This window comes from Melozone crissalis, unplaced genomic scaffold (genome assembly GCF_028551555.1).
Source record: "Melozone crissalis strain CALT ecotype California unplaced genomic scaffold, PUWL_Pcris_2 ptg000002l_1, whole genome shotgun sequence".
NCBI lineage: Eukaryota > Metazoa > Chordata > Aves > Passeriformes > Passerellidae > Melozone > Melozone crissalis.
Window position 1 is genome coordinate 18,079,428 of NW_026535780.1, and position 15,247 is coordinate 18,094,674.

Below are 15,247 nucleotides of genomic sequence, written 5' to 3' on the forward strand. Positions count from 1 at the left end.
CAAGACCAGAATCATGCAGTACAGTTAACAACGTATTTATATTTTATATTACTTCTCATAACAATAATAATGCATTTTATTGCATGAAAGACCATTTCTTTCACTTGCAATTACACCCAAACCACAACACAGACAGATACAATCTGTCAATTTCTCTGCAAAGACAGTGGGTCAAAGCAATTTCCTAGAAGAGCATCACACAACCAATGTCTGAGGTAAAAATGTGACAGGATCATCACTTTCAAATCCACATGCCATACAAAAAGAAAGCAATTTCCTCTGTTGTACACTTTGCAAATATCTACCAATACATTTAAATAAAGTAACTTCCTCCCCATTGAAAGGGAGGCTTGTTTTTCTGTTTTACTATCTATGTTTCAAAGACATTGATAATTTTCTTTCTGCCTTTCAGCTGGTAATTTTCTAAGAAATTAACTCATCCCCTTGCAAACATCTATTTCACATCTGTAAGTGAATTTGTGATTACATCCCAGCAAAAAATGAACAGTACCAATGAAATAAAACTTCTCTATAATATCATGAGAAAAAAAAATACTAAAACCTAGATTTTCTGAGGTTAGCATTTCTTTTCCAATTATCTATACAGCTTTGAAACCAGTTCAACTGTTTCATAAAAGAGAAAAAACATACAACACAATCTTCATGTATTACAAACATGTCACATGAGTGGGAAAATCTGATAAAAATTGATATAGCTTTGTCTTACAGCAGTTACATTTTTCGCCCTAACTGCGTCATGATATGATGAGTACTTGTGAGTTAATACAATCAGAAGCTCAAAGAAGAGGGACAGTCACAGAGGGACATTTTTTCACATAATCATAGAATGGGTCAGGTTAGAAGGTACCACAGGGTCATCTGGTCCAATCTCCCTGCTCAAGCAGGGCCATCCCAGAGCACATGGCACTGGATGGCATCCAGATGGTTCTTAAATATCCCCAGTGAGGGAGACTGCATACACTGCTCCAATGGGAGTAAATAAGTTCTGCCCCATATTCAGGTGGAACTTCCTGTGTTCCAGTTTCTGCCCATTGCCTCTTGTCCTGTTGCTCAGGACCACTGAGCAGAGCCTGGCTCCATCCTCTTGACACCCTCCCTCCAGATACTGATAGACATTGATAGGATCCTCTCTCAGTCATCTCTTCTCAAGGTTGAAAAGGCCCAGATCCCTCAGCACGTCCTTGTAGGAGAGATATTCTTGTATTGAGGAGGCCAGAACTGGACACAGCTCTCCAGATGTGGCCTCATTAGGGCTGAGTAGAGCAACACGCTCGCCTCCCTCAACCTGCTGGCAATTCGTCACCTGGCACCCCAGGATACCTTTTTCTTGGCCACAAGAACACACTCCTGGCTCATGGATGGTTTGTTGTCCACCAAGACTCACAGATCCTTCTCTGCAGAGCTGTTTTCCAGCAGGTCACCCCTAGTCTGTTATGGTGCCTGGGGTTGTTCCTCCCCAGGTGCTGCATTCACCTTTGTTGAATTTCAGATTTTTCTTCTCTGCCCATCTCTCCAGCCTCTCAGGGTCCTTCTTTAGGGCTGCTCTGCACTCTGGGGTATCAGTCTCTCCTCCCAGCTTTGTGTTGTGGGGGAACTTGCTTAGGAGGCCTCTGCCCCTTCACACAAGTTATTAGTGAAAAGTTAAACAATACCAGTACTGAACCTTGGGGGACACCACCAGTGACAGGCATCTAACTGGACCCTGTGCCACTGATTACAGCCCTCAGGGATCTGCTGTTCAGCCAGTTCTCAAACCACCTCTCTGTCCACTCACACAGTCTACACTTCCTGAGTTTGCCTGTGAGGATGTTGAGCAAGACAGCATTGAAAGCCTTGTTGAAGCCAAGGTAGAAAATATCCACTGCTCTCCCCCTCATCTGCCCAGGCAGTTGTATCATCATAGAAGGCAATAAGGTTGGTCAAGCATAATTTACCCTTAGTAAACCCATGCTGACTACTGCTGATAACATTCTTATCAACATTTGAATAGAGACGGCCTCTTTTCCAAAGCACTGAGCCAACCAGAATAGAGGCATTCCTACCAAATGGCAGCAGCAGAGACATAAATCTACTTCCACCCTGGCCACACAGTGTAGATGATCTTTTAAGATACAGACATAAGGAATTTTCTTCAACATTCTTTACACAGGTATCTTCTACAAATACTCCATAACCTGACAGTCTCAGTCCATACTGCTGTTTCACACAAGGGTCAACTTTGATATGATCCATAATGAATTAATAAAGAGAACAAAATATTTTCATCCACAGTCAAAAAGCAATTGTTGAATAATATGCTTTATGCTTTTTTCAATGTGTAGTAAAAACTGCTGTTGTTCTACAGAGAGAAGCATCAAGTGACTTTAATGTTCTTCTTATTGCTTCACCAGCACATCTCCTAGCACAGCAGTTTTAACTCTAGAATATGAAATCCCTTTCCCAATGACTGGGTGCAAGCTTCAGTACTTGAGATTGGATTGCCTAATATTAAGCTCTGAAATCAACAGGACGTAAGTTTCCTAGCACCCTGAAGCCTTGATCTTGAAATTAACGGGAGTTTCTAAAACTGGCAAAAATACCTGAACAAGCCCCTAAGTCAATTATGTGCTGTAATACCTCAAAAGGTATGCTAGAAACATTATTGTTACAGCTGAACTCCTCAGCTGGTATAAACCAGATGTTAATAAGCAAAGAAACATTGTACTAACAGTTTTGGTTAATAAATAAAACTACAGAAATATTTTTTACTTCATCTGTAATTTATGTCAAATTTAATTCATCACAGAAATAAAGTGTTGCCACTTAATTGCTCTTAGTGTACACCAAAGATGCTTACAATGAATGATGATAAGCAGGAACATGAATGAACAGTTGCCAGGCAACCAATAAATAAAGGTTCCAAATAGCATGACCTCTCTTTAAAGGATAAAGCTGTAATCATAATTATTTTTCAAATCCATTTCAGTGCCAGCTAAAATCATGTTTGCAGCACTAATCCTGGCCTTCCTCATACAGAATGAAACCAAATCTGTCATTTGACATCTTCAAACAGTATCAACACAAAATGCTCCATTGTGTAATATCACAAAATGATCATTCCATAAAGTACAAGAATGAGACAGACTTTAAAATAGTAAAAACAGATGCAGTTTGAAATGCTTTAAAAGCTATATAATACCACATTCTATCTTTATAAACTCTTGCAACACAGTCTTGCTGAGTGCATAAGCAGAGCTGAGGTGCCTAGAGCAAGCACTGACCTTTTAGATGGATTCAAATAAAACTGACAAAGAGCAGCATTAATCGTAAACCAGTTAAAGAACACAGTATACCCACTTTGAAGAAACAATGAAGGGTTATGCAGGAGTTTTACATTATGCCTTCCAAATAATGGAATGGGAAAGCTTGCGCTTGTTCAAGGTTTACTGGTAGGCCAATAAATATTGTATTTATTTTAGTAAGCTCTCATGTCAGAAAACATTAGGAATACATGTTTTTGTAGTTTTATCTTGCACTACATAAGGTGATTACAGAAATCTCTTTAACCATTTTATTTCTTTTCTTTAGTAGAATTGAGATTCACTAATAACTGTGATGCCTAAACACTAAGCTGACAAAAATTTACAACAGGAAAACAAGTTGAAGTACAATAATAAACAAATATGTTTTGTACTTAAGGTATAAAATAGTATGTCAGCAGTGAAGTCATAAGAACAGGCAACATACTTCCAACCTGTCTTTGAAAAAATACAGGCAACAGAATCCATTAACTTCCCTGCACTGTCAGTAGCACAAAATAATCTCATACTTTACAGGAGTAAATGCACTCTAACTACTAAGTATTTCTTCACATGTATTTTTTTGAATCAAATGAGAGGCAGTTCATTATATAGTAGGTATTCTCCTTCTTGGATAGAGAGGCATTCAGTTGCCTTCCATCAGACCCATAATTTTCCAATTATTTTCCTTATCTAGATATATCTGCTCACCAGAGACCTTTATAGGAGGTTTTCTTTGTATCTGTATTTCATAAATAAGCAAATAGGAAATATACCACATTATATCTGTATTTTCTTTGACTAATATTTTGCCCACTAATCATCTTCATCACCTAATTCAGTAACTCCTCTCCATCTTTCTAACAATTTCAGTTTGAACTCCTTGTTCTAACAAAAGTCCAGTTCATTTCATTGATATCCTACGCAAGAGTGAGATTCCAGATTTAAGTAATTGAGAATATCCTGCATACTGACTGTAACTTCAGACAATGCAGAAGATCCTCTAAATTCCTGTTGGGACACATGGCACTGTTGGTACCAAAACCACATTAACTGCTATTCCATGACTTTCAGCTTGCATTTTAATGAACTATAAAAGAATTGTGTTGTGCCTATAAACCTCATAACCAAGACCACTAGTTCAAAAGTGTGTAAAAGTGCTTTGGAGGATTTATTCCCCTCCCAAATGTTTATTCCTTTTCAGATGCCAGCTGAAGAATGAAATTGGTCTGGTTTTAAGCCTAAAAGACTAAGAGCTTATGGAATAAAAGGTCATGCCTTATATCATTTAGCAGGAGCTGGAGGCTAATTGTGAAGTTTATTAACAATGAAAACAATGGGGTTCTCAGAAACTTACTACCATGGAGGAGACTGATGTTATTTTTCTGAAGTTTGGATTCCACTGTGTTTTGTTCCATAACATGCAATTTAACTACCCCACTTTTGAAAATGGGAAATGACTGTATTGTTTCAAAGATCTGCTCACACTAAAATAAGAGTAATTTTAAGACCTCCCCTAGGGATTCAAGACTATACATTTAGCAACAGAAGGAGGAAAACAGCAGAACTGCCAGCTTGAGGAGAGAGATGATGAGGCATGCTTTCTCTGTAGTGTTTCCCACATTACAGATACAGTCAATGAAACTAGGTGTAATTCTAAAAACACTTTCCTCGACAGGGCTTAGGCAGATACCCACCTAAGTAAGAGTAAGCAGCTTTATGTTCCAGAGATCAATCTTATTCTAGATGCATGCTGATCCTGTCTTCTGATCAAGATATTTTTGTTTCAATAACCATTTTTCCCAAACCAAAAAGGTAACATTTCTCTTCATTTTTTATATTAGATATTTAATAGTTAATAAAATATAAACCTACTTATTATTCAAGTACATACAAAAGCTAATGGATGGCATTAGGAGATAAATTTGCAGAACAATACAGCTCAAACAGTGCAATATTGTTTGGTTTAGGAAAGCAAATATATATATGGATACCCACTAGATGCATATATAGATACTTGTGAAAGACCATCTATAGACACCCCCAGTAACACACAAAGGAGCTTTATGTGAGCCACACAAAATTTTACTACTATAGTGAGGAGCCCAGTAGGAGGAAGAAGGTAATTTGTTGCTCAATCACTTTTTAGTAACAATTACCCTCTATGTGTTTGATTCAGTCTTGTACTTGAAATGCTCTTTTTGTAACTGCTATTCCATTCAATTCCATTCATTGATGGACGTCTTCCCCTACTAGTGTACAGAAATAGTTGAAAATAGCAGCAAAATTCAACATTGATGACATAGTCTTTCATTAATATACTTGATGAAGTTACTGTTTTGGACCAATAGTTCAGCTCTAAAAGAGGGAGCTAAGAGTGTAGCTCTTAGTTTTAGTCAGAAAAAAAGTCTCACAAAAATGATACTGATAATCAATGAACTTTGAAAATTAATGCTAAGACCTTCCTTTATATATGAGTAAGTGATTCCTAAATTTCATCATGATTTCTTAACCTATCAGTTATAAACATTTCTCATGGAGCTTTAACACAAAACTCTCAACAATACAAAGCGCAAGCGTGCCCCTCTCATGTACCATACTCCATGATCTGCAACCTATTCTGCTGTGGCTATTACATGAAATACTGTATACATGAATACATTTCAGGACAGACAGCTGAATTCAGCTATAATTGGAAGCTTGAGGAATTCCTCCATTCAGTTCTTTGGCTAAAAGAAATTTTACGGAGAGACAACCAAATTACAAGGAACCGAAATGTTCATACAAGCTTGTAAATTTCAGCATTGTGTTTTACTTTTAAAAGGAAACATTATTATTTAATGCCTTTGAGCTACAGTAGTATCCTCTAAGAACTGACCTGGCTCACATCACTGAAACAAACCAAAAAATTCAACAAGACTGAACAGATTTTACTTATCAATCAGGAAAGTGGATTAAACAAGACAGAACAAGAGGAAATAAATAATCTCCATATTTTATAATGTTCAACAGGTATTATCTGTATTTTATTTAAAGACAAGAAAGAATGAAAAGTAAATTTGTTTTCCAACCATCCTAAGCAATTTTTTCCAGTGACATTTCATTCCATTGTATGTACATTACTTCTTTCCTGAAGCCTACTTTGCATATTTATTCTTATCCTCATACAAAATCTTTGTTACATTTTCACCATTTACTCTGAAGTACAACTGCTGTAGGCACTTGTGCTGACACGCAGAGTTTTACAGCACAATACATACTTGCTGTTGCCAAGTCCTTTGCCTCAAATTTCCCATGCTTTTAGCCTTTGCTGTTCCCAGCAAAAAGAAAATTGAATTTTCAGCACTATCCAAACAATGTGAACACAGCAATGGCTGTTCTGGGGCAAATGAGAAGTTCATTTAGGCCAGGACCATGTCACTAGTAGTGATCAAAGCCAGTGACCTAGGGAAAAACCTCATATTAGGACAACTCTCAAATAATACAACAATCCCCTGGAACACTCTTCTGGCTCCCAGCAATGTGTGGCTCAGACTTAAATGTGAAAAGACTGGAAGCATTGGTACAGCATTTGTTTTCAGCAGGGCTGGAAAGAAGAGCAGAAGATACTTCAAAAAGGAGAAATACATGCCCTCATATACATGCCACTTCATTCTATCCAACACTGTTTCTTGCTCCTGATATTGCCTTTACCCTCAGAATTTGCTGTTTTCCACATGGAAGAGGTGGCGAAAATGAAAGGGTTTCCTTTCTTTCCTCAGAAAACCTCCTCCTGACTGGAGCTGGCCTCCTGTTCATATTCCACTTGACTAAACCAATCTTTTTCTCTTCCCACACTAGCTCCATCTGCCGCCCGTCTCTCCAGCAGAGCCAGATGCCAGCAAAGCAGACTGCTGTGGGAGGAGAAAGTTCTGTCGCTGGAATTTCATCCCTATACTCTGCAGGGGGCCAGCCTGCGAAGCATGGGGAGGATATAGAGAGCAACTTCCTCTCTTCCACGCTCCTTCCCCTGCTCATCAGCAAAGAAGGCAGCTGAGGACATGAGCAGAAGGATAAAACACCAATGTGTGCTCCTAAATATGCAGTTTTAATATTCATATAGCAGAAGTCTCACAGTTGTACTCCAGACTCGAGCATGGTACACATCAGATAAACATGTGAGAAGACATGAGTCCTGCTCCAAAGACCTTACAGTCCAACAGAAGCAGAGATGCGCATTTGTGATAAGGATCAAAAGAGTGACTAGAGCACAGATGACAGAGAAAAAAGACTCAGATTTCTAATCAGGAGAGATTTTAATGATGGAGTAAAAAGACAGTACTTTCTGGAGAGATGGAAGTCAAAGAAAGAATCAATGGATGAGTGCTGTTAAGCTGAGAGAATTGCAGAGGCAACTGCCTGAAGAAAAGGAAAGGGCAGGATGAAAACAGACTTAGAGAAGGAAAATGTGGGTTCTTTATACACTTGACATGATCTTGCATGAAACAGAGGGAGAAGACATACAGGTAAGAACTTCAGATAAACAGTCTAGTAACAGAGGAGGATCTATCTGCATGAGCAATCTTGTCAGAGAAAGGAGCAAGAATGTGTGTCACTGAGTGAGAACCAGAGCTGATATAAAATAAGCAAGTGTGCATATGTGTGAGACAGGGACACAGACTTCGTTTTTCTGGGAGGAAGATGCATGGGAACCCAGGAGACTAAAGAGACTATAAAACAAAAAAGGCTGGTGTATGGGTGCAGCAGAAAGTTTTGAGTGGGGTTGGCAGGACAGAAGAAAGTGAAGGTACAGAGTGACCTAACAGAATACTAGAATTACAAGTAAGAATCTGAAAGAACACAGATAAATTACAGAGACATAGCAAGAAAAATCAATAAGTTGAATTGACAAGGAAAAGAAGGAAATAGACATATCACATTGCAGTAGAGTAAGGGATCATAGCAGAAGAAATGGAATGACAGGACAGAGAAAAAGGAGGAAAGAACATATGCAAAGATGATAAAAGTCAGTAAAGAAACATTAGTTACGTGAAAGCACTATGCAAAAACTCCTAATGGGAAAACTGGGTGTGTAGACAAGGGCGACTGGAAATGGGTGGTCACTGTAAGTGTAAACTCTTAGGGTTTGCCCCATCTTGGTATACCCACATTTTAATCTTCATTTTCTCTCAGACAAAATGCTGTTTCCTTGTCCTCCACACCCCCTAACTTCCGAGCTGTAGTTGCACCTTTATGCCATTTGTTTCACTATTTCTAGTGGCAACTATTTCTCTGACGTCTACATGGGAAAAAGCTCTTATTTTTTTTAGATACTCTACAACAAAGAAACGTGCCAAAAATCTCAAGTTTCCTTCCTTCTGTCCCCATAACGCTCTTTCATTCATTCTTCTTGGAAAAAAATCCAACCCGAACCAAACCAAACCAAAAAAGGCTGAGAAAACTCAGCAATACGGTGGTATCTTAAGTCCAAGACATTCAGGGAACCTTTCCTGAGCTGCATGTACATTCTGCGCCCCAGGTTTCCTCCGTGCCCGGGTGAGGGTTCCCCGTCTCCCGCGGGCTGCGCTCCAGCGCCCGGCATCGCGCAGCCGGGATAACGGGATCTCCGGCTGAAACGCATCCATCAGGCGGGGCAGCGCGGGGAGGGGAGCTAGCTACCGGCGGCTGGAAGGAAAGCCTACACAGACGTATGCCCTGGCTGCTGGAAGACATGGCTGGCTGGCTATTTGATTTGATTTGATTTGATTTGAGGGACATAAAAAAAAAGGGAAGGGAGGAAAGGGAGAGGGGGAAGCACACACGCTCGCACACGCATCCGGCTGATCTTACCTCCACATTGAAATACTGCTCCGCTTTGCACACTGTAGCACATAAAATCCAAATGAAGGTTTGCAAGAAAAACACCCTGGATTGAGAAACGAAATCCAACCGGCTTCCAGTGCTGGATGCGAGTACGATCATAGTGAACTGTGCTTCAGCGGGTGGAAGACCTCTCTTTCTCTCTCTTTGCCTTAAACAAATGCACAAAACAAACCAGCCTCCTCCGTGTCGGTGAAGAGCCCGTAGCGCAGGTTCACCCACAGCCGGGGAGGAGGAGGAAGAGAAGGAGGAGGAGGAGCAGACACTTCACAGCACAGGCGGCGGCGCGGCAGGGTCAGCTCTCGCTCATCCTCACCACCAGCCCCGTACAGAGGGAATGTGGCGTCCGAGTACAGCCGCTGCTCCTGCACGACTCCTTTCTGCCCAGCAGCAGCAGCCGCCTCCCCGTGTCCTCCCTCCGCTCCCGCCTCCTCCGCCTCCTCCACCTCTCCTCCTTCTCTCCTGCCTCCTCCCCTTCAGCCTCCGCCTCCTCCCGGGGAAGGCGGGCCGGCTCGGCTTGGCTCGGCTCGGCTGGGCTTGGCTCGGCTCGGCTCTCTGCCGTGGCCCGGCGTGGCCCGGCCCGGCTCGCCTCGGCTCGCTGCCCTGCCCTGGCTCGCCTCGCCCCTCGCCGCTCCCCTCCACTCCAGAACGTTCAGCCGAAACCTTCATGGCCCCGCCCCGGAGGCGGCCTAGAGGCGACGGCCCCACCAGGCGGCCCCGGCGCGCCAGCGCCGCCCGGCCGCGCTTGGCGGGCCGCGGCCCGGAGCCTCGGTGGGCGGCTGTTGGGGACCGGCGGCCCGGGAGCGGCCCGCGGCCTTTCCCCTCGGTCCCGTCCCCAGGAGCCGAACGGGTGCCGGAGCCTCCCTGGCCTCTTCACGGGAGGCGCCCGGCGCGGAGCGAGCGCCCCGAGCCGCCCGCGGTGCCCGTGCCCGGGAACGCCGCGCTCCCCTCCCCGCGGTGCTGCCTGGGTGATGAAATTGTGCTTAATGCGTCCGAAAGGGAAATCAGGGAAATCAGCGTGTGAAATACTATATCACAGGCTTAACTTCATGCTGGATATTATCATATTCAAAATGCCTTACGATTACGGCAGATGAACTACTCGTGCAGTGAATTAATAGTAAAGGGGACTTTTTATGGGGCCCTTTGATATGTCATCCAGTATAAGGAAGGTGAGATGATTCATAATCAGTGGACATGATATTACAATAATACATTTTGGGGGAGAAAAAGGGGAGGGGAAAAAAAACCTCAAAAACTCCCAAGTTTACTGACAAGAAAAAAAAAATTAAAATTGGAATCTTTTTTTTTCCGTTTGTTTATCAAAAAATACGCAAAGATACTTGATCATTATATGGGACAAACAGGAAGAGGAAGACGTATCCGATGTGAAATTTCCATAACCTGGTAGTTGAGCCCAATGGCTGAAATTAAAACACATGCAGACTACGTGTACGCAATTCTGACTGCACCTGGTAGCAGAATGTAGGACTGTATTAGGTTGCTCACCATTTCATATATTAAGAGTGAGGCAGTTATGTGAAGAAGTCGTGATCTGCCTAATCAAAAGTAATCCTGTTTAAGCAGAATTCCTTATGTGATATACTTTTTTCATATTAAGGCGTTTTCTGTTCTTCTTATCCTTAGTGATCTCAATTATGAAATTATGAAAAACAGAGCTGTCAGCAAGCTAAATGGACCTGTTGGCACTTTGGTGACAAATACGGGAAGTCAAATTAACGAAATGAATAATTAAGCACAAGTTAAATAAATGTCTTGGAAGAAGCAGGAGAAAACGTGATACTGACGCATGCAAATTATATTTGGGAAGAAAAATTAAAAAGTAAAATCAAAAGGATACTGGTAAAGTAACAGCACTTCAGAAAATAATCTGGGGGCTGTAATGTAAATATGAGTCAGCAATGTGTTACCATTAAAGAAAAAAGACAGCGTCACTGTGGAGTATTAATAGGTGTGCAGTACATCTGACAGGACAAATTACCTTTCTGCAAGGGGTTGATGAAGCCAACTGTGTTTGTTCTCAAACTGAAGACAGTCCAGAGGAAAATTACCAAATAGTAGGACATGTAGAAAGTTACAGATGGGTATAGAAGTTGGAAGAACGCTTAAGAAGATAGAAGTAAATGATCTCTTTATGTGGTAAGTGTCACTGTGAAAAGGACAAAAATATTTCATTTTTTTCAGCGGAAAAAAACCCCAATTATCTAAATTATTCATAATGTTCAGATTCAATGTTGGACAAAACTTTCTGAAGTGTTATGGTTTGTATACTGAAATATATATGTTTTTATATAGACTCAAACAATAATGTCCCAAATTTAGCATTTGGAACAAGATACCAACCTAGTGGAAGTGTGGAATCTCTTCCATATGTAGGTTTGATAGGCAAGATTATTATAGTTAACCTCTCTCATCTTAGGGAAGTGGATTGTATTATGAGATCTGGTAAACTTTTTCACTTCTAGCAAAAATAATTCAGTAATTTCTTTCCTTTTATTACTGGGAATTCATTACTGTAACTGTATGAAGGAAACACTAACTTTATACTGTCCCTATTGTTTTTCCTCTTTCCCAAAGGGGCCCTGTGTGTGTGCCCTCAGCAAACACTAGCTCTACGTTTGTTGGTCTATTTTGTACAGTCTGCCATTAGTGCAATGTCCAGAAATGGAAGCTGAAGTGAAAATAGGTAAGTTACTGTAATGGGAATTTCGTTTGTCTTCCCAGCCAGGACTGCTGTGGCCATTTATTGTGAAAGGTTCAGGGCCATAAATACAGCTATCTCTTTCCTTTATACTGTATCCATTGGAAGAAAGAAGAAAAGCAATGATATGAAGAGAGTGGTGGACAACAAAGGCACATTAATATTTCTTAAGCATGTTTGAGGAAGAGAGGGAAAGATCACACAGGTAGAGAGAGATCGGTAAGGAAAGAGAGTAGCAATGTATGAATAGGAGCACCAAGGGAGAGACAAGGCATATGAAGGACAGAGAAGATATTTGAAGTGAAAGATATCATTCAGGAATGCTTGTTTGAGTGAAGAGATGCCAGCAATGGTGGGAAAAGGCTTTGAATATTTATGAGTAAGCTGCGGGCAGAAACATACAAGAGGACAGTCAGAGCCTCATGAGACATGTAAGAAGGAAAAAGAAAATAGAAAAGAATTTAAATCTCCATACAGATCACTGTTTGTACTTATGTGTGTATGGGATTATGATTGAGATTAAAGAAAAGACAAAAAAAGCAACAAAGATGAAAGGGTAAGTAAACAAGTAAAGAAGGAAAAAAGCAAAATAATGAAATAGGAAAAAATGGGAAGTGTTTGTTGAAGTGCTTGTGTGATTCAAGTCATGTAGTTTATAAGCATCTTACAGATTTTTATCTTTATCAAATACCTTTATGATTTTTATATTGTTGCCTATGGCAGTTACCAGCAGTAATTAATAAGCAATAAGCTGGTTTGTATGGAAGCAAAATTTAAAAAGGGAAAGTTTTAGTTCTACAACTTTTAGCCTTTTTATAAAGGCAGGAAGAGATCTGTCTCTCTACTGTGTTACCAGTCAGCCCATATACCATCAGAGTTTCTTAGACTCTAGAATGTATCTTTTATGGATGACTGTAGTCACAGGTTTGCAATAGATAAATACCAGAATCTGACATAGACATGATATATTCTTATGTCCAGCTTTGAACACAAGACAAAAATTTTTCCTTGTTCTGTTTATCAATTATGAATAGAAATTCATATAATAAATAATAATATAAAAAAAAGAAAATACTTCATGTTGTCCTTTCTGTGCTTTGTGTTGCTTAGCTGCAGATAGTACCAGCTGGAACTTTTAAAAAAGAGAGCTTTGTTACAAGATGTAACAAACTGCAAAGAGTGAAGGTAGATATCACATATTTTAGACTGTTATATTTAGTTGTGGTTTGCAAAAAATTTTTTAAACACTTTGCCTTTTATTCATGGAATGAGATTTTCATAGATGTGTCCATATGAATTCTGTTTGGCTGTTTGAAAGGTCCTACAGGATGTGAAGGCAATGATCAAGTTTAACAGCGTAGGAGGAATTATTACATTGAATATATATTCCTGTCAGGATCACTTTCCTATTGCCTGTGTTCAGGTATCCGTTTAACCAAGGTTCACTGTAGGCATAAGGTTATCCTGTCAGGAAGTAGAACTGACTTACACTGTCAGTGCACTTTACTGTGTTTTCTTGCAGCTCCATCAACGGCTTTATAAAGAATCTAAGTAAAGATAACAACAAATGACAGTATAAAACCTCACACATAGTTATAGAATCACAAGGAAAATGCTTGGAGTCATAAAAATCAGTAATATTTATGAATGTTTTGATTCATGTGTGGTTGGGGTTTTTCACAAAGAGCCAGTAAAGTCAGAGAGGAAGAAAATCTGAAAGTGTAAGGTTTTCTTTTAAAGGAAGTTTTACATTGAATTTCTAATTCATAGAACCATAATATCATAGAATAATTTAGGTTCAATGAGACCTTTACAAGTCATGTCCAACTCTGTACAAAGCAGAGGGAATTCAGGTTACTCTGGTGCTTGCTCAGGGAGTTATGAATCAAGTTAGTGCAACTCAAGCATCATTTCCTCATCTGTGATGTAATTTCTTTGTCTCAGGGATTTCTCTACCTCAGCTATTTTGAGGGTAAAATCTCTTCTGTGAGGCATTTTTTAGGCTTTCAGTTATTTTTGTCTCTGTAGAGACAACACGCATGTCAACAAGTAAAGCAGTTATCTCCTAATCTCTTGAAGACAGGAGAGGTGGTGAAGAGAAATAGGAACAGAAAATACAATTCTGTAGCTGAATACTGAGAGAAATACATGTGAAAGAGAGAGAATATAGAGTGAGAAAGAGAAGTGGCCCCTATGGAGCCATGGAAGAAAATCATCATTAAGTATACAATAATTAAAAATATCTCTTTTTTGATGACATTTTTAGGAATGTGAGTTATTACTGGGTTAGTGAAGAAGAGGTAAAAAAATGCACTGAAGAAATCAAGTCCTTACTTGTTTAGTCTGTGAAACTGTTCACATGAAACTTTATTTTCTTTGCTTTATGACAGTTTTCATGCTTCTTTTTTCTCTCCCACTCTTGATGCCTTGTCTTCATGCTTTCTGATATTTTGCTTTCTTGCAGAGCAAGAAAGGCCCATTCAAGCATCAAGTCTATCAAAAACTACCCAAAATGTTTACAGCCAAAAACTTACAAGCAGTCCATCTTTCCTTTTGACTGTGCTGGTGATTATTCACTGATTATACGGTAGGGTCTGAATGGCAGTCCAGTGATTGTTGTAAGATTTTAACAATCTCATTGATTTTTACAAGGTTTCCTGTGTTTGAGATTGACATTGGTATTAGGTAAGAGATGAGCACAGTACATGACACAGAAAAAATGACACAGAGCAGTGTCAGGTGAGTCTGGCAGATTTGAGGAGGAAGACGTGAGGTATTGTGAGACAATACACAAGCATAGCTAAATAGTTTGAAAACTAACCAGGTCCTCTGAGAAATACTGAAGGTTTTGGTCAAGAAGGACACAAACAAGTGTCTGTCATAAATATTATGTTTCAGAGGAATTTAAAGGTCTAATTGGACTAGATGGCTGGTACAATGTAAATACAAGGGCCTCCATAGCTCGATATCAGTTTGAATTTTAAATGGAAGATAAATATTCCAGGTCTTGTGTTGCTCAAACCCAGCTGGAAATTCCACAGCAAGATGGCTTAAAATAGGCAATTTTAAAATTACTCCATTAATTAACATCCTCATATCAACTGTACTTAGAACCTGTGTCATTTGTTTCATTGTCCATAAAAATGAATTTTATATATTTTTTCTTTTAAGCTTTCAACATACTTAATACATATTTTCCCATATGTTTACAGCATAAATGAATGTTGGAAGTGTTATGTGGGGAAGGATAAGTCTTGGCAATTGGAATTTTGAGAGAAATAGCATTGTGTTTGGCAAAAGTAAACCTAGGACTGGAATTTCACAGATGGATGGGATGTATCTGGCAAAAGAGTATCAGTAAAATAGA

General features: G+C 39.8%; 1 protein-coding gene across 1 annotated transcript in view; it reads right to left on the reverse strand.

Annotated features, from left to right (window-relative positions):
* The window catches only part of MMP16 (matrix metallopeptidase 16), a 169,403-nt gene extending 159,924 nt beyond the window's left edge, over positions 1-9,479 (reverse strand). The window contains exon 1 of the mRNA XM_054295490.1: positions 9,129-9,479. Within this exon, the coding sequence (XP_054151465.1) occupies positions 9,129-9,260 (132 nt within the window). The 5' untranslated portion in view covers positions 9,261-9,479. The remainder of the gene's footprint in view (positions 1-9,128) is intronic.
* Positions 9,480-15,247: the final 5,768 nt, after the last annotated feature.